Source organism: Maniola hyperantus, chromosome 14 (assembly GCF_902806685.2).
Source record: "Maniola hyperantus chromosome 14, iAphHyp1.2, whole genome shotgun sequence".
Lineage (NCBI taxonomy): Eukaryota > Metazoa > Arthropoda > Insecta > Lepidoptera > Nymphalidae > Maniola > Maniola hyperantus.
In genome coordinates, this window is record NC_048549.1 from 1,344,863 (window position 1) to 1,364,701 (window position 19,839).

General features: G+C 38.3%; 2 protein-coding genes across 5 annotated transcripts in view; one reads left to right on the forward strand and one right to left on the reverse strand.

The window, feature by feature from the left end:
- LOC117988377 (sperm-associated antigen 7 homolog) overlaps positions 1-19,839 on the forward strand; it is a 396,860-nt gene that overhangs the window by 240,379 nt on the left and 136,642 nt on the right. The gene's annotated exons all lie outside the window — the stretch shown is intronic.
- LOC117988355 (uncharacterized) overlaps positions 1-19,839 on the reverse strand; it is a 206,731-nt gene that overhangs the window by 136,626 nt on the left and 50,266 nt on the right. For all 4 annotated transcript variants that reach the window (XM_069502879.1, XM_069502878.1, XM_034975485.2 and 1 more), the window contains exon 2: positions 18,730-19,229. In XM_069502879.1, the coding sequence (XP_069358980.1) occupies positions 18,730-19,183 (454 nt within the window). In that variant the 5' untranslated portion in view covers positions 19,184-19,229. The remainder of the gene's footprint in view (positions 1-18,729; positions 19,230-19,839) is intronic.

Below are 19,839 nucleotides of genomic sequence, written 5' to 3' on the forward strand. Positions count from 1 at the left end.
CCGGTATTCGATACTGTCTGAACTTTCAACTAAAATACACCCCGAAATGTATTTAATCTATATTATTTTCACATAAAATTTCATTTAAAAACCGTTGGATCAACGCCAATAAAGGAGTTTTCAAAAATCCTTTCTTAGCGGATGCCTACGCCATAATAGCTATCCGCATGCCAAATTTCAACCCGATCCGTCCAGTAGTTTGAGCTGTGCGTTGATAGGTCAGTCAATCAGTCAGTCAGACTTTAGCTCGTCCTAATAACGCTTCGGACGCCTAGTCACCCAGTGGCAGTAGTTCGTTGCACCCGTATCGACTGCACGGTCCTTCACCCCACCTGGGGGGATGGGGGGGCTGGGCGAACACCACACCTCTACCTACGTGACGTCAGTATCGTGGTGGTATCCAAAGGCGGAGAAAAATATGGGCGGCATATTTTAATGTGGTCAGAAAAGAAACGAAAGAGAAAGAAGAGAAACAGATAATTTATGAGAAACTGGAAAAGTTGAAAAACTCCAAAAAAGAAGAAGCTGTCCAGTAGTTTAAAACATCGGCTTTCCATTCGAGAATTTAATCCCGGGCATCTCTAAGGCTGAGATCTATAGAGCGCACTCTGACTTAGCTTAGACTTAAGACAGAGTTTAAAACGGGACAGAGCGGGAGAGAACGGGAGATATCTCTGAAATAAATCCGTCTCATTTTAACTCAATCTTAAGTCTGAGCAAAGTCAAAGTGCGCTCTATAGATCTCAGCCTAACTTCTCACAGTAAGTAACATCGATTCATGCTTAATAAGAACCAACATTGGTTCTTATTGTCGTCAAGCGCATGCCTATCTCGTAATAAAAATAAATAAAAACATCATTTTAATTTACAAAGTTTTCATTTTTTAGATTTTTAAGCCCTCTCAATATTTTTAGACAAAATCTAAAAATTCAAGTTATAAAGCGAACTGCAGGCAGAAATCTAGGTTAAGCCCGAATCTATTCGTATTTATGCGAATAGGAAAACTCTCGAAACCGACGAAAACTAAGTTCAACGACTTTTGGTATTTTTAGTGGAGCGTTGCGAGCTACTGTGCCAATATTTTTAAAGCACTTGACGCCAGTGATATCTATTTTTTAACTGCATAAACCTTCTTTTATATACCTTCTATACAAAGTCTCTAGGATACTACTTATGAACTAGAATAACCGACATAGCTCAACGGGTTGCGAAGCTGAAGTGGCAATGGGCAGGGCACATAGTTCGTAAAACCGATAGACGTTGGGGTCCCAAGGTGCTGGAATGGCGACCTCGCACCGGAAGACGCAGTGTTGGAAGACCCCCCACTAGGTGGACGGACGACATCAGACGAGTCGCAGGGAACCGCTGGATTCAGCGGCGTAAGACTGTGGCGTGTGGAAGTCCCTACAAGAGACTTATGTCCAGCAGTGGACGTCTATCGGTTGATGATGATGATGATTATGTGAAAGTGTCTGTCTGTTACATTTTCCTAGCCCATTGACGATGCTGTTGATACAGATACAGCTTGCATCCCGAGGACAGACATAGACTACTTTTTATCCCAGAAAGTCAAAAAATCCCATTGGATTTTTAAAACCTACAAACCATGTGAATGAAGTCGCAGGCATCATAATTTATGGAGAAACTGAAATTCTCATTCAAAATATTATTATTTTCTATAAATTTGGCACATTATTTGTAAACGTTTCCAATATAGGTATACTAGTTTATGCACGCGACTTTGTCCGCGTAGACTACACAAATTTCAAACACCTATTTCACCCCCCTAGGGGTTAAATTTGCAAAAATCCTTTCTTAGCGGATACCTACGTCATAATAGCTATCTGCATGCCTTTCAGCCCGATCCATCCAGTAGCTTGAGCTGTGCGTTGATGGATCAGTCAGTCAGTCAATCCTTTTATATATTTAGACTAAAGACTAATATAAGAATATTTGAAACTAAATCTACGAGGGTTCCAAACGCGCCCTGAAGAAGAAGCTCACAACAATCTCAGTCGTATATTCTTTTTATTACCATCATTAATTCCCAATATTATTTTGACTGACTGCCATATTAATGTATAGTTCAAATCGCTTGATCTAGCAATCTTTTCTAGAGCATACTTAGAAAGATTTTCTTCTTGTAAATTTCTACGTAGGCCCTCAATAAGCATTTTCAAAAACCCATCCGAGTAAAGCTGGGGCGAGTTATCTAGTCAGGTGTAAGCGGAATAACCCCTCGTACATGTCTAATTCCACTTATCCTCGATAAACTGGCGCGAGTCCAGACCATATCGATCGCGAAAGCTTTATGCCTTGTAATGTTACTTTATGGGCATCGTGCCCCAATTTGTATGAAGTGTTTCGGTAATTTAATGTAGATTCAACTGGAAGATAACGATCACTAAACAACCAACCTTATTGGAATACTATGGTAACTAGGTACTTAATAAATTTTAACTAAAAACCTATCTAATACTTTCGCCTCACATATTATACGCCCCTTAAAACGTAGTTCGTACCACAGATATCTACTCGTGTGGTCGTACCGTACGCATTGACTGCCTGTACCCGTAGTACAAGATTTTACGTCTCACCAAACCAAACCAAATTCGAGAGTCGAAATACTTCCGCGTTACAGTAAAATGGACCTAAACAGCCTTGAATTGAAGTCAAATATTCAATGCCACTGATTTTAATTTCGCAATGTTTCCGCTTGGAGCGCTGGCTGTAGAAGTGTAGACAAACTTGAGCTTTAAAACAAGGCATTTAAGATCCAGTTTACTGTAACGCGCAAGTATTTCGACTCTCGAATTTGGTTTGGTTTGGTGAGACGTAAAATCTTGTACTACGGGTACTGGTTTACACGTGTTAAGTTGTCAAGTAATTAACTAAATTTTAAATTAACTTTAAGCAACTTAATGCGTGGTAAACAGTGAATTTAGTAACAAGTTGCAAATTAAAATTTATTGTGCAAGTAAACAAGTAGAATAATTTTTTTTCTATTTTTCGGTTAAGTAGCCGCGAGCAAATTGAATTAATACAGTGTTTTTAATTAATAATATTTGCAGTATTATTTAGGTGTTTATTATAAGTACTGTATTGATAATAGTTTGGCAGTGAAAATGCTCTGCGCTGTGTCTCGCCAGATTTGAGACGCTTAAATATACGATGCGATATTTAGGGTTCCGTAGCTAAATGGCAAAAAACCGAACACTTATAGATTCTTCATGTCTGTCTGTCTGTCTGTCTGTCTGCCCATCTGTCTGTCCGTCCGTATGTCACAGCCACCTTTTTCGGAAACTATAAGAGCTTTACTGTTGAAACTTGTAAAATGTGTGTCCCCCACCTCCCCTGTTACTTCTAAAACAACAAAATGATAAAACTAAAAAAATATATTATGATGTACATTACCATGCAAACTTCCACCGAAAATTGGTTTGAACGAGATCTAGTAAGTAGTTTTTGATTTATCGTGCAAAATGTCGATAAAATACGATTGTACTACGGAACCCTCAGTGCGCGAGTCTGATTCGCACTTGGCCGGTTTTTTTACTCAAGCGTATCTCTATATATAAAAATGAATCGCTGAATGTGTTGCTGATCGCAAATCTCGAGAACAGCGGAACCGATTTTACTAATTCTTTTTTCATAGTATTCCTTGAAGTACGAGGATGGTTCTTAAGGAGAGAAAAATTTAAAAAATTGCCTGAAAAAAAATCGACTGTTAGGCGGTACGAAATTCGCCGGGGCAGCTAGTTAAATATAAGAAACTAATTATATAATTCAGCATCGAGTGAACTTTAAAAATATGAAAATCTGCAAGCACTTGTTGAGCAGAAAAAATTGTAAGTAAGTAAGATTACTATAGGCGTTGAAAAACTTGAGCGAGGTCGTAGTACTAGACTAAAAAATATTATGCTAGTTAAAAACTTCGGTCTCAAGTGCCGTGTACAGCGTGTTTGTTTTCATTTTTTCTTTTCAATTTAAAAAGAACTAAGAAATTAGTTTGAGAGTCGAGGGAAATTAACGAATTATAAGAAGTTTTATTTTTAGAGCAGTTTTTCCATGTCACTATTATTACTTTCTTTACTTACTTTTATATACAACTAGCTGCCCTGGCGAACTTCGTACCGCCTAACAGTCGATTATTTGTCAGAATTTTTTTTTCTTCTTTCAGAAGAACCATCCCCGTACTTCAAGGAATATTATAAAAAAAGAATTAGCGAAATCGGTTCAGCTGTTCTCGAGATTTGCGATCAGCAACACATTCAGCGATTCATTTTTATATATAGAGAGGAAGATCAACTGGTCTAAGAAGCAAGATTTATACACGTAGGGTTTCTTATACCTAACGTAGACTCCTACTTAGACAGTTTTCTTGGAATTCCACCTCGGGAAGCCAGCTAGAGCGTATCAACTAGTTAAAAATATGATTCGCCCGCAGCTTCGCCCGCGTTGCCTACGCTTGCGCGAGATCTAATTGGCAAAATTCATTAAATAACATCGCGAGTACCTATAATGGGACGGGACGAAAAAAGCCAACCACTGTTTTCCCCAGGAACCCAGCTATTTTGAAAAGGAATTCTAACAAATTCACAAAGGAAAGTACCGCCAAGGTACCCGAATGCATTCGCTGACTGTTATTGTACTGTGACATGACCAGAGGGCCTAACATGCGCCCCGCGAGAAAATTTTGTCTACGCATTATCTCGTGTTTCTTCATACAAATAAGACGAGTAAATGCGTAGACAAAATTTTCTCGTGGTGCGCATGTTAGCCTAACAGGACACAAATGGCTTTTATTTTTCAGAAACAAACATAGTCGTTTCTTAGCTGACACCTAACCTCAAGAAAAAACCTAGTTTCCAAATTTCGAGTTAATAATATCAATAATTAAAACTGTCTCATACAAACTTTCATCCCCTGTTTTACCACCCTTATGGGCGAATTTTCCAAAAATCCTGAAACACGTATTTCTTCATTTGTGACCGAAAACCCATTTTTTTTTAAATAGATATAGCGAGCAAACGAGCAGGCGGGTCACCTGATGTTAAGTGATTACCGCCGCCCATGAACATTTGCAGCACCAGAGGAGCCGCCGATGCGTTACCGGCCTTTTAGGAATTTATTGGTCCGCCCCTTGAATAACCCCATGTTATAATCTAGTGGGAACACCGCCGATGGGAGTTGGTTCCACAGTTTGCACGTGCGTGGAAAGAAGGATCTGGCGCAGCGGACGGTCGAAGTGCACCAGACACCCAGATGGTGAGGCTGAAATTCCTTACGGTGGCGCGCGGTGCGGTTGTAGAAAAAAGAGGGTGGAATAAGGTCAAAAAGCTCCTCAGAGCACTCCCCATTATACAGGCGATAGAACACGCATAGGGAGCTAACGTCTCTGCGGTGCTCCAGGCTTTCCAACGAGCCGGTTAGTTTGGGATCGTCCACAAGTCGAACAGCCCGCCTTTGGATCCGATCAAATGGAAGGAGTTGGTACTGGGGTGCTCCAGCCCAAAGGTGGGAGCAGTATTCCATGTGAGGGCGGACTTGCGCCTTATAGAGTAGGAGCCTATGCTCGGGCGCGAAGTACCGCTTTACTCTGTAGAGCACCCCAAGCTTTTTGGAGGCTAATTTGGCCTTGCTTTCCAAATGATCGCGGAATTGAACCTCGCTCGAAATGTGGACTCCAAGGATCCCAATGCTGTTAAATCCCAATCCAAATACCAATTTTCATGCAAATAACTTGAAAAATGACGGACTTTCATACAAACTTCCATCCCCCATTTAACCCACTTTGGGGTGGAATTTCGAAAAATCCTTTCTTAGTGGATACCTACTCTTTAAAAAGAATAGACCCTCCAAATTAAAAAAAAAAATTTCATGTCTGTAGGACCAGCGGTTTAGGTTGTATGTCAGTCAGTCAGGACTTTGAATTATATATATATATATAGATTTGTATGTAAAGGCTTTCTAAAGTAGGCAGGTATATGGCCATGGAAAGTATAAGGCTAGAGGCGGCAGCGTAGGTGAATTTCGCTAGTGGAAAAACGTGCGTGGAATTTTTCTTCTTACACGAGTAGATATTGTACTCCCCTATCAATTATTTATTATGGCGTTTTCCGATACTAGGTCGCCATTCCAGCATGCAAAACCAATAAACCAACAAACAAACACACTTTCGCATTTATAATAGGGGTAGTGATTTTCGTCCCTAATTGCAACTCATAAACTTTCAGCCTATTCAAACTACGTACACTACACGTAGGTAGGTACACTATATGTATGTAATATAAACATAGGTGCAAAACCAGCTACTTACTAGACCGCCATTGTTCTTGCGAAACAATAAACTTTGCGGTGAAGTAGACCACCAGCACATGAGTAGATAATATAGACCAGAGGGGAAGCTTCATACTAGCGGCTGGCTGTAGGTTCACTCACTCTAGCGCAGCTCACGCACACCACGACGTGTCACGCACGCTCCGTTTGCCGCCAAACTGGGCGCACGGAGCGTCCGTGGCACGACGTGGTGTGCGTGAGCTAGTGTGAAGCTTCCCCTCTGGTCTATAATATCTACTCATGTGCCACCAGTCTACAGTTATCACTGAATTACGTAATGTACTACACAATATTTCAAATTTAATATAGAATGGTATCCGATCCGTCTGTCTGCCAAATAAGCAGACAGACGGATTGGCAGACAGCTTCTTTCTACCATTTCGATACTAATTCTTAATTTTGTGACAACAACACGCATAATACAATGACTCTTACCGCCGTACTCAGAGTCGCTAATCGTTCCTTAAGATTGTGTTAAAACGAGACAGATTTATGTGAGAGATAGCTCTGTCTCGTTTTAACTAAACTTAATTAACGATTAAGCTACTCTGAGTACGGCTGTTAATGACTACAACTCCATGACAACGCCCTAGTGTAGGCTTTACAAAATTTAAGTAAATAAGTCGTAAATAGGTCGCTGAACAGGCGGGTACATAGAATAGTAAATAGAAATCGATACGTTTGCAATTACTGAAGCTATTTTCAACGGCTTTAAAGGTTAGAGGGTTGAACTAAAATGCTCATGTCATTACATTAAAAGAGCTCAGCTGCCCTACCGCGGTTGTTTGACAGCTACAATGTCACGATCGCAATCATCTCTGATTGGTTAATGCTCGCTCACTATTGGCTACATGCATTGTTGCAGCAAGAATCGCACAAATTAAGCCAATCAGAACAATTGAGATTGTAATAATGATTGATGCAGGTTTTAGACAATCGCCCTAGAAAAAATTCTGAGCTTTCTATCATGATTCATTGTAATATTGTGAACTAGCTGATGCCCGCGACTTCGTACGCGTGGATTTAGGTTTTGAAAAATCCTGCGGGAACTGCTTGATTTTCCGGGATAAAAAGTAGCCTATGTCACTTTCCAGGTCTTTATCCCATGTCAAAAATCACGTCAATCCGTTGCACCGTTGCGACGTGATTGAAGGACAAACCAACATACAAACACTTTCGCATTTATAATAAGGGTACTGATTAATTTGATCTTACTATTATACGACCTTATCCGCAATAAGCCGATTTGAAAATTACTTAACTTTAATTTGTTATTGCATGTAATAGGCAATCATCATGTTGTATAACTTACTGCTAGCAAAAACTTACCGGTATTGTTATATTATTATTTTCTAAACACGATCCAATACCAATAACCATTTGCCTTCATTTGTAGTTTTAGTGATTTAGTATTTTTCAAACCCGCAATGTATAGCGTGCAAAACTCAGGTCAATGCCCCGCCTAAGGGTGCAAAAATGCTCCAGGAAATAATGAGGAAGCGTGTGAACGACGAATGGACCAGGCAAAGGGCAAACGAGGCCTGACCGGACAGCCCCTTTCCTGAAGATTTGCGTATTGCAGTACCGGGGAAGGACGACCAGCGAAGGGAGGAGGTTTTAGTCCGTAGGTCGCTGAGAAAGCCTGAGTGAAGTCGGGCATGCCAATTGGTATCCATGAGGATTTCCTCCTACCCAATTAAAAAAATAAAAAAAATAAAAAATGCCCCGCCTACGACGCGGCATTGACTCCCAGTAGCCTACTTCCGCAACGATTGTTGACCTCTAGTGCCAGTCAGACGTTTTATTTGATATTTTATTAATGCATCGTAAACTTTTATAAAATTATAGGATATTATGGATATTTTATATTTTTTCGCATTATTTTTTTGTGGTATCATATTATCAGTATTTATCAGTACTATCACTTTTGTCTTCGTTTTTGCCGTAATATTCCCGTTTCCCCTCCAACTAAGCGTCAGGCTTGTGCTAGGAGTCGGTACGACAATAGTGCAACGGGTGGGGTTTAAACCGCCGACCTTTCAAATTTCAGTCCTCGCCTTAATCGTTGAGCTATCGAGGCTCTAAAATTTTATCCTATCTATCCACAAATGTCTTTTAAATATCTCTTGTTGATTAATAATTAAAAATTCCATCCACGCCACATCGCACCATTAGTTTCGACGACAAATCATGAATAAATGATATCTGAAGGTAATTTTATATCACGTTGTAGCCATTTTCATAATTCAATTCTATATTTCTGAACAAAAATATTCAGTCATATTTTATTGTAAACAAAATATATTATTGTAATAACTTTGATTTGTGGGTTTATTACCTCCACATTTATGTTTAGCTTGCAGTCTATCAGTAGGTACCCTTATTATAAATGCGAAAGTGTGTTTGTTTGTTGGTTTAATGGTTTATCCTTCAATTACGTCGCAACGGTGCAACGGATTGACGTGATTTTTTGCATGGGAATAGATAAAGACCTGGAGAGTGACATAGGCTACTTTTTATCTCGGAAAATCAAAGAGTTCCTACGGGATTTTTAAAAACCTAATTCCACGCGGACGAAGTCGCGGGCATCAGCTAGTGATATTGTATTGCTTGCAGTTACTGTATTTATTTATTTTGTAGATTTTGATATAATATAAAGTGATGTTGTATTTGTCTTATATTATAGACACATGTCTTATATTATAGACATGTTAACTTCATATTACATGGCGCATAAGATTCGTGTTCGGAGATGAATAAGACAGAAGATGCAAAACTTATAAGAGTAGAAGAGATAGTGCTCTACAAATTAAATCATTGTCTTGTTGATGTCATGACAACTTCAATATCCGGGCGGATATGATATAAACGCATTTTTACAGGGATTTTATACAACGTAAAATACGTACATAGGTATATATAGTCCGTAAAATAACATTTCAACTGTCATCTCAAACGGTTCACCTTTAAAATAAGGACTAAAATCGTACTTTTGACATGAAATTTTAAAACAAAAAGTTAAAATGGCGCGTGAGGAGTTTAATTTTATGCGTTATAATATATGAGTCAATGTACAGTTTATTAAGCCTCTGGCTTTGATAATTACAAAATTTTCAATTGTATATCGACGACGCATATTTACTTTTTCCACTCGCGACTAATTGATTAATTAACGGAATTAAGCTTTAACTGAAACATAAAAGCACTGTTCAATAAACGAAAATTAACAATTATCATGTGGGGTGGGTAAAACTGAACGCATATTAATAACAATCAATTAGCGCACACTCCGCATCAAGTTAGCCCGCTTCTATTTTAGACTGCATCATCTTTTACCACCAGGCGAGATCGCAGACTTAGGGTGAGATCTATCGAGCGCACTGACTTAGCTTAGACTTAAGACAGAGTTAAAACGAGACAGAGCTATATCTCTCACTTAAATCTGTCTCGTTTTAACTCAATCTTAAGTCTAAGCAAAGTCAAAGTGTGCTCTATAGATCTCAGCCTAAGAGCGGTTACGCATTGCATCCGATCCGTGAAAATACGTTCCGAAGCAGTCATAGGACTACTAATACGAATAGAGCCTCAATAGCTCAACGGGTAAAGGAGTGGACTGAAAACGGAAAGGTCGACGGTTCAAACCCCGCCCGTTGCACAATTGTCGTACCTACTCCTAGCACAAGCTTGACGCTTAGTTGGAGAGGAAAGGGGAATATTAATCTTTTTTTTACTTTTTTGTCCTCCAACATGATGATCGGAGGATTATTATAAATGCGAAAGTGTGTTTGTTTGTTGGTTTGTTGGGTCGATGGTTTGATTTTTTGCATGGGTATAGATAAAACCCTGGAGAGTGATATAGGTTACTTTTAATCCCGGAAAATCCCACTTCCCACGGGATTTAAAAAAAACTAGAAAAAAACGAATTCCACGCGAGTTCGTCCGCGTGGAATTAGTTTTTTTCTAGTGGACAATAATTTTGTTTTACTATGGAACCATTAAAATGCGTTTCTATGCTCGATATGCGTTTAGTTTCAGGTACCTATGAATATGTATGTTTGTCCCACATACGTCCCACAACGTAATTAACTGAATATGCCCACTTACCGCAACACTCAGCTACTACATGGTAATTTAACTAATACGACATGGTAATATGACTAAATTACTATATTATAGCTTACGCGGTGTTTTGACTAACATTTTGTGGTTAACTCTAACATTAACGTGGAAAAATTTGCTAGTATTTTGTGCTATTTTTTTTAAATAGTATATTAGCCATGTTAAATGACTAATATTCCCCTTTCCTCTCCAACTAAGCGTCAGGCTTGTGCTAGGAGTAGGTACGACAATAGTGCAACGGGCTGGGTTTGAAATTATTCTGTTCCCTTGGTAAAGCTGAACTTTTTTCAAGGATTCATAAATAACAGCTAGCTTATGCTCGTGGCTTTGTATTTACACAATTTTTAAGAAAGAAAAGAAAGAAAGAAAAATGTTTATTTTTTAAATTGTGCAATTCTTAAATAGACATTTACCTCCACTTCTAATCTGGTTCGTCTACGGATCTCTACATTTCTAATTTGATCACGTTTCTCTACGTGATCAAATTAGAAATATTGACTCTCTCCATCGGCCGCTGAGTGACTCTGAGCCTGCTTAAGAGGCCTCTCAGATCTGAGTGAGGCCCATAGTCAGCGATCACGTCTCGTAGCCGTATATCGTTACTGACAATACGTAAGTACTCGTTCTAAGATTTTACAAAGTGTAATTGGCAGATTTAAATAAAATCTTTTATTAAGAGAAGTTTCCCTAGCACGCTCCTCAACTTTCTCCGTACAAACGTATGGAGAACATACATAATATAAACTATTCAAACGTAATTCTAATAAGTTTAATTTATGATTTTGTAAAGTGGTGATAGTAAAAAGAATACCCGGCTGAGTTTGTTGTGGGCTCTTCTCAGACCTGGGCGCGTTTGGAACCCTCGTAGCTTTAGTTTTAAGTTTGCGTAATAATTATCACCACTATATCTTACAAATCCAACAACTGACTAAGGAAGTGTTAATTTATTACCTATTTTAAATTTTAAATAAATCATTTGACTTTGAATGAAATTTTGTAAACACGTTCTAGAAAATATCTGGTTCTGTAGATTGCCAGATTTCCGTAAAAATATCTAGTTTTACCACGGGTACCTATTAGTTTTAACACGGGTTTAAAGATTTTTATATAAATCCTTGAGCCCGCTTGAATTGGAAACTAACTATTTTATCGGAAATCTGCCAAACCACAAACACAGATATTAGTTCAATATATTTACATTTCAAAGAATTGAGTTGATTGGTTCATATTCGAATGAGAGCTAAACTAAATTTGCTTAGAGCGCGCTACGAATAAACTCTTCTTAAACTTTGATCAAAATCGGCCCACTAAAACTCGAGATATAAGTTCCTCTAACCAAAAGTTCACGCAGGCGAAGCCTATAAAATATTAACGCAAAAAATAGCTTCTTTTATTTATAGTAAAAGTTAGTTTCCCATGAACGAAACAGCGATAATAATTCAAAAGACTTTTATGCATGATAAAAGTAAAAGTCTTTCCGATCCACGTGCCTGGCCGGGGTCCCCGTATTAAAAGTTGTAACTTTTAATACAAAAGTTGTATAGTCTCGGGGAAGAAAAGTTGTAGGAAGACACGACAATGTATCTAAATACGATCCTCATCTTAACTTTATAACGAGTTCTTTACAGCATTGTTTTAAGTAAGTCCTCAGACAAGTAGAAAGTCACTTATTTTGAACTTAAACTGTCAAACTGCGTCTGTCCTTTTCATATTACATTAGTGAGAAGAGAATGTAAATACTCTAAAATTTAGTTGTGCTCAGACTATGTACTTAAATAAGTAGGTAATATTTCTACATCCATTGAACGTGCACATTGACCCAAAGTGCTCGGATAAAGTATTCGACGAACTTGTACATGACCAATAGGCATGCATTTTCTCTACGTACGTTCATCAAGTGCTTTGGCCGAGCGCTTTGAGCAAATATTGTGCGCTACGCACTTTAGGCTTGAATAATTTTACACAAACTGCAAAGGGCCGGTTTAAAAGTGGGTCAGATGTAAAGGAAGATTTGATTAATTTATTAGATAAAGGCTTCCCGAGGGGCGGTCTTGACGAAAAGAGAATCTTTAATTCCATTATACGCCAGTAAATGGAGCATTTAATCTCGTACTAAATTTCCGATCCAATTTTAATTTTTTTTAGGTTAAGGGTTACTATTACTGACCATAAATTCACAAAATGCTGACAGATCCAGGTGGAGCTTCGATCGCAATCTTGAGGGAAAGTTTTTGGCTGATATCTCGGAAACTATCCGCTTTAGGGCAAAAATTATTTAAAGTATAAAATTTGCATCTTTTGTTTCCTGTAAATTTACCGTTTACAGGAAACAAAACCTGTTACAACTTACCGTTTACGATTTACGGCTGATTGAATGAACTGGTTTTTCTATTTCGGCCGATAACTTTTAAAACATTGGATAATATTGATAATAAATATTGTTATTACTTTATGGTTATTTAGTTATGGCAATAAGTACATTTTAAACATAAGTCTGCAATTTAAAAAAAAATAGTTTCACAGAGGTGGCAACGGTTTTTTTGTTATAAAAATATAAAAATGTACCTAGTCTACAATGAATTTTCGCAAGCCGCTTTCCGTTGCCTACAAGCGCGTGAAATAATACATTACCCTTTGCTGCGCACACAAATTAATTCCAAACCGCAACTTTTCGCTACAAATTGCCTACGGAACTCTACCGTGCATAATTTGGGCCTTTTTATTTGCCTTTTTTATGAAGTAAACTTTAGTTATTTTTTACATGCAATTTCTGCAATATTTTATGGTTATTTTTACGGTTCCGTTCCTCAATAGGAAAAAGAACCCTGATAGGATCCGTCTGTCGTGTCTATCAAGAAAACCTATAGGGTACTTCGAGTTGACCTAGAATCATGATCATTTGGCATACCTATGTGACGTTTCGTTAGTCCCAATGACAGAGACAATGCTATACAAAACCGCTATCTCTTTCTAATGGTCGATGTACCTACATGAAAGCGATAATTACCTACCTACGTGATGTATCAAGGTCTTGATCAAGGTATCTGTAATTTAGTACGTACGGTACGTACGGTATTTAGAGCTTTGTTTTTGTCATAATAATATATTACTTCACAACTTGGTCATCTATTTTCATCTAACTACCAATATATCACGCAATTGTTAGTATTTATTACGGTCGTTTGAATTTCAAAACCCATCTGAAATTGCAATCTAAAATACGCTTCTGAATACTAAACTGGATAATTAATAGCTTGGGTCATAAGTGCCATGATAATTCTGATCAACCGCAAAGGGTTCCTTCTTCACGCTGTATCTCGTCTTATTTATTTTGACCCTTGTTAAAGCATCTACAGACATGCCAATATGTCAGCTGCCAACAACTTCCAAAAAATAAGTATAAAACCCGCAAATTGCTATTACGTTGGAACCATGTCTCATTAACATTGAAATGACATCATTTTGACGTCATTTGACGTATATTTAAGTCAAAATATACCATCAGCTCGAAACTTCAGTCTAGTGCTGACGTCACTAAAATGACGGCCACGCGCATTAGCAATTTGCGGGACTTATAAGTAAGTATCGAAAAAAAAAATTATGCCTTCTCCTTCTTATTCTTTTCTTGTTTGGTAGCTTTTTGAAGTGCCAGACCAGCACAATGCACTTCGCCAATGTCGATTGGTCGGATTTAATTATACCTATCTGAGACAGTTTATTAAGATGCGTATAACTTATTACACGAGTTTATATCCTCGTGTAATATCTGGGGGCACGGCAGTGCCCCCGCCAAGTCGAGCTTAATGTTTCCTTTACAAACTGCTGATGTAAGGATATTTTGCAACAAAATAATTAAGTTAGATTCATCCAACTCAATTGTCATAGTCTTGTACTTTTAGGCGGACAAAAAAAGCTACTTCTGACATGTTTTAACCAGTAACTGAAGTCATCCCATCTAGCCAACTATTTTCCATACATTTGACCAACAAAAGACCTGCGGCAGTAAGTTGGATACCGATCTGAGCTAAAATTGTTAATTGGCATGTCTATACACGTCATTATCCATTTAACCCTTATTAACCTTTATTCCCTCTACAACTCGTAATTCAGAAGGGCCGGACTATCTATAATCTTTGAAGGTCTATTAATGCAAGGGCAGCTTAATTTTGGATCTTTATGACCCCCTAGAGTACCCTTTAGATGTGCAGTGGCGTGTATAATCTGATCTCCACTAGGTAACTCCTCATCAGTTCAACGGTTAAGTGGACGGACGGTTTATGAGTTCAAACCCCTTCCTTAGACGATTGTCTGTCTGCCTTGATTGCTTTATTGGCTACTAGCTGATGCCCACGACTTCGTACGCGTGGATTTAGGTTTTTAAAAATCCCGTGAGAGCTCATTATTTTCAGCGATAAAAAGTAGCCTGTCACTTTCCGTCATCCAAAAAATCACGTCGCTCCGTTGTTCCGTTGCGACGTGATTGAAGGACAAACTAATAAACGTGATTTTGTCTTCGAGTTTCTAAAAGTTGTACTAACCCTACAGGCGTCACAAAGTCGGCAAAGTTTTCTAGATTAGCCGCGCCATTATACACCGCTTGACGCGTTCAAACGTGCTGCCAATAGGTAGTCTTCCAGCGAAACTTTTCTTTCCAAGCGATTTCATCGAAAACTCGGATCTAAAGGCTTAAATACACTAACTTCGCGAAGGCTACGCGTTTGACGCAACTACCAGAAGCTGAAATATAAGGAACGGTATGAAGAAATAAATCATCACCAGTATTCTTCATACTGATGATGAAGAAGAAGAAAATCAGCAAAGGACAATGACAGAATTTCTACAAAACCGTAACCCATTTTATTATATAAAAGTCGTTTACACGTATGCTTTATGCTGCATTTTGTTACTGTTTCTTCACTGATAACTAAACATAGGATTTAGCACCTCTAGAACTTGCGGTTTTTCATTAAATCTAAGATTAAGTCACATAATGATTCTAGGTTATATGCAATTTACCTATAACTGTGAAACTAATAAAAACATCCGCAAATTAAAAATCACAATTTTTAATTTTTAAGTCGTTATTAATTAATACTAGGATATATCATTAATTTATATTGTGTGTAAATTGATGGGTCAGGATCTGTCGTTCTCCTTTCTCTCAGTGGTGTACACATATATGCGCGCGTTCATAGTCAACATCCTGACATGCTGTGTCCATCAAGCCTTGTAACAGTTCGCGTGACTGAACTAGAATGGGTTATGCCTTTATACCTAGATTCCTAGAAAGGCCGATTATGCTTTGATATCGAACAAAGTTTCGCTTGTTTCTAAGGATAATGGTTATTGTGACCTTTGAAAGGTTTGAATACTTTATTTTTTTTAAAGAATATTAGCCATGTTAAACGACTAATATTCCCCTTTCCTTACCAACTAAGCGTCAAGCTTGTGCTAGGAGTAGGTACGACAATAATGCAATGGGCGGGGTTTGAACCGTCTACCTTTCGGTTTTCAGTCCACTCCTTTACCCGTTGAGCTATTGAGGCTCATAAATTTACTTGTAGATGCTGTTTATGTTACTAAGGTGATCGCAAAACGAACGAACCACCGTACTACCTTGGTGAGAGAATTGTTTACTTCATCAAAAGTTGTTAAGTATCGATTGATTGTAAATAAAAGTTATGTATCATCAGCAAACAAGACTATTCCGTAATTGTCCTTAGCGAGGTAAGGAAGGTCATTTATATAAATGAGGAACAGAAAAGGTCCTAAGATGGATCCTTGTAGCACCCCTATTTTTACAACGGATCCGGGAGATCGCTTTCCATTCGCGCCTACCCATTGTATTCTATCATTTTAGTAAGAACTCATCAATTCCAATGCTGCACCCCTAATTCCATAATGGTGCAATTTCGCGACCAATGTTTCATGATCAACGCAGTCAAAAGCCTTGGATACCTTTGGACCTTTTGGACAATGCGCAGTCAAACGCCGCATGTTCAGAACGGACTTCATACTTGTTTTATTCACACTATGTAACCAAGGTTATACCCATAACCAAAAGGTTATACCCATACCCACAAATGCCTTTTGGACTTCCTACAAACCCCTGTATGGATATTATGTGCGTCGAGGCGAGGTGTGAGGTGTGAGCTTAGCTCTGAATATACATGAGACTAATGTAGTTAAGACACTAATTAGGATGTGTGTTGCAAATTAACGATAGTGTAAGGGGCCACTGTCATTTCCTTTGTATTGAATACACACAAAAAGTAGTAGGTACTACTAGTATTAAAAGTGTAATTTTAAGTGTGTCTGTCTGTCTGCTAGCTTTTCACGGCCCATCCGTTCAACCGATTTTGACGAAATTTGGTACAGAGATAGAGTGCATCCCTGGGAAGGACATAGGCTACTTTGCATCCCGGAAAATCAAAGAGTTCCCACGGGATTTTTCAAAACCTAAACCCACGCGAACGAAGTCTCGGGCATCACCTAGTTTTGAATAAGTAGGCTTGTCTCAATATTCAAAATTAAAATTTCGTTTAGCCACCAAGCTCATTTGATATTGGTTGGTTTTACATTGCTGCTTCACTGAGTGATAACAAAATAATTTCTCAAAAACCTTTAATGGATTTAAAAAAGTCAAAGAAGCTCGGTGGCTATCATTCAGTGTCGGACACATACCGCCGTACTCAGAGTCGCTAATCGGTACTTAAGATTGAGTTAAAACGAGACAGATTTATGTGAGAGATATAGCTCTGTCTCGTTTTAACTAAACTTAAGTAACGATTATGCGACTCTGAGTACGGCGGCGAGTAAGCGAATGAGTAGGTAGCTCTTAGCTTAGTCGTCAAGGACAGGCATAATCCAAAGGGAATTACTAATCAGAGCTCCAATCGGCGCTTTGAATCGCAAATTGTATTGGGCCGTCAAAGTGTTAATGCGTTTGTACAACAATCATTCGCACTTGATTGTAGAACCATGTTCAGATAGAGGCTTGAGAATTATTAATTAATTAAGTAGGTACTCAAGATCTAAATATATAAAAGGAAACGGTGACTGATTGATTGACTGACTAACTGACTGATCTATCAACGCAGAGCTCAAACTACTGGATGGATCGGGTCGAAATTTGGCATTCAGATAACTATTATGACGTAGACATCCGGAAAGGATTTTTTGAAACCTCAACCCCCAAGGGGTTAAAATGTGGGTTTGAAATTTTTGTAGTCCATGCGGACGAAATCACGAGCATAAGCTGGTTTGTGATATGTATGCTCACTCAGTTTAGAAATTTCCTTGAAGTGTAGGTAAAACAATATAAAAAAAATCGTAAAAAGCAAATATATCATTTCTCGTTCAAAGAGCTGCATTGTAATATGGGCCTTTGAAAGTAGTTTCGATAACTGCAAAAAGTGTCGCTACTAGATGGCATAAACAGTCGCTTCAGTACTGAGTGAACATACATATCACAAATTTCGTCACTGGCAGTAAGCGTGCCGTAGCGTAGCGGTAAAAGCGTCAGGCGCGACCCCACGAGACGCGGGTTCTATTCCTGCCGGTCCCCAATTTTTGATATGTATTTAAAATTATTTAGAAATTTCCTTGAAGTGTAGGTAAAACACACGCTCGTGTTATAGCTGAACATTTTATTATTAAGCGTTATACATATAATTTTTATATTATATAAGCCTACCTCTAAATTTTTTGTTTTTCTTTAATATATGTTTCTTAATATACTTTTTTTTTTTTTTTTCCTTATATACTTCTTTTTTCTTTCATTTTTTTTTATATATATATATATTATTGCTTATTAGGTATATCTAACTCTAATTATCTAATCTAAAATAATCTAATTTTTCAGAGGTCATCCCAAACACGGGCAAAGGCCTCCCCCTTTATCTTCCAGGTTAAAATGTTTGAGTAAATTTCCTTTGTTTTTGTTACGTATATTCTGAAGTTCAGGGGGGGTGGTAGTCGCTAACTCCCTCGGTGACCAGCCGTCGTGGGAGTTTACAGTGGTTATTAAGATAGTTTAGTGCGTTTGTACTTGTTTGTAGGTTGTTAAAGTCGTGGCTTGCGTGTGAGGGGTTCGCTGATTGCTATTCATTCAGGTCATTTGAAGCGATCGAGGGTGTTTGAGAGATACCTTCCCTTCTTTGAACAAGGTTTGTTAAGCAGCTCTGTCCTCCCAATGTTGTTTTATTTTTTTTGCTGTCCTGTGCTTAATTGTTGATTCAGAGCTGGTAGAGTTATACATATAATACTCACCATCATATACAACTCCTTTCACCAGCTCCTCACTATCGAACACCGAATGACTGACAGTCAAATTCACATCACTGTTCCATTCACTCAACGTAACTAAATCGTCCCTGTCACTCGGAACATGTGCGTACGCGCAACCGTCGACCGTTCGTTCACTTACACTTGCTTCACTTATAGTAGTTGGAACATCGTCAGTCGTCGTCATTTCGTCGTAAACTGGGTCTTCAGGCATTCCCAAATTCGTCTCTAATTCAAATTTTTCGTCGACAGGTGGTCCCGGCGAGCGTCCCGGTGCGGGGTCCCCACTTGGAAGGTTCAAAGTTGAGATGTAAGGCAACGATGCAAGGATAACCACTGTTGCTATGACGTTGGTAGGGAAACTGTTCATTTTCAGTTTGTTCGGATTGTAACGTTTGATTGGTGGCTGCATAGTGAGTATAACATTGGTTGTCGACATTTTATTTGGTTGTGCGTGTGGTTACTGGTTTTTTCATGGTTGGTTTCTGTAACAAAAAAAAATAGGATTAATTTCATAGGTAATTTAGAAATTAATACGAAGAGATTTACTACTTTCTTTATAGGCAAGGTCAAAGTTTGACTTTTATTATCAGATATCTGACTTTCATTACGGTCATCTCTCAGAAATATTTTTGATCGACTGAAACAACTACGCTATGTTTCAGTAAACATGCACCCTTGCTTATTCTTTTTTTACGCAAACACGTATTCTCGTCGCTCACTTACAGCCGCACTCAGAGTCGCTAATCGTTACTTAAGATTAAAACAGATTTATGTGAGAGATAATAGCTATGTCTCGTTTTAACTAAACTTTTTTTAAATGAAAATATTACAATAAAACTTAAAGCTTGCCTTATCTAATTACTAAAATATAAATCATGCCCGCGTGGAATGGTGCCAAGAATACTGGTTGCATTTCCGCGCTGGACAGCCAGGCTAATCCGTTGCGCAAAAAATGAGCCAGCCCTTCTGTCACCAGATGAGGCTATTAATCGCGGTGAAATGTCTCGTAAAATTTTTTTTGCACTAAGACTCCTTGGCCTCAGGGTCTCCCTTACTAAACTTAAGAAACGATTAAGCGACTCTGAGTACGGC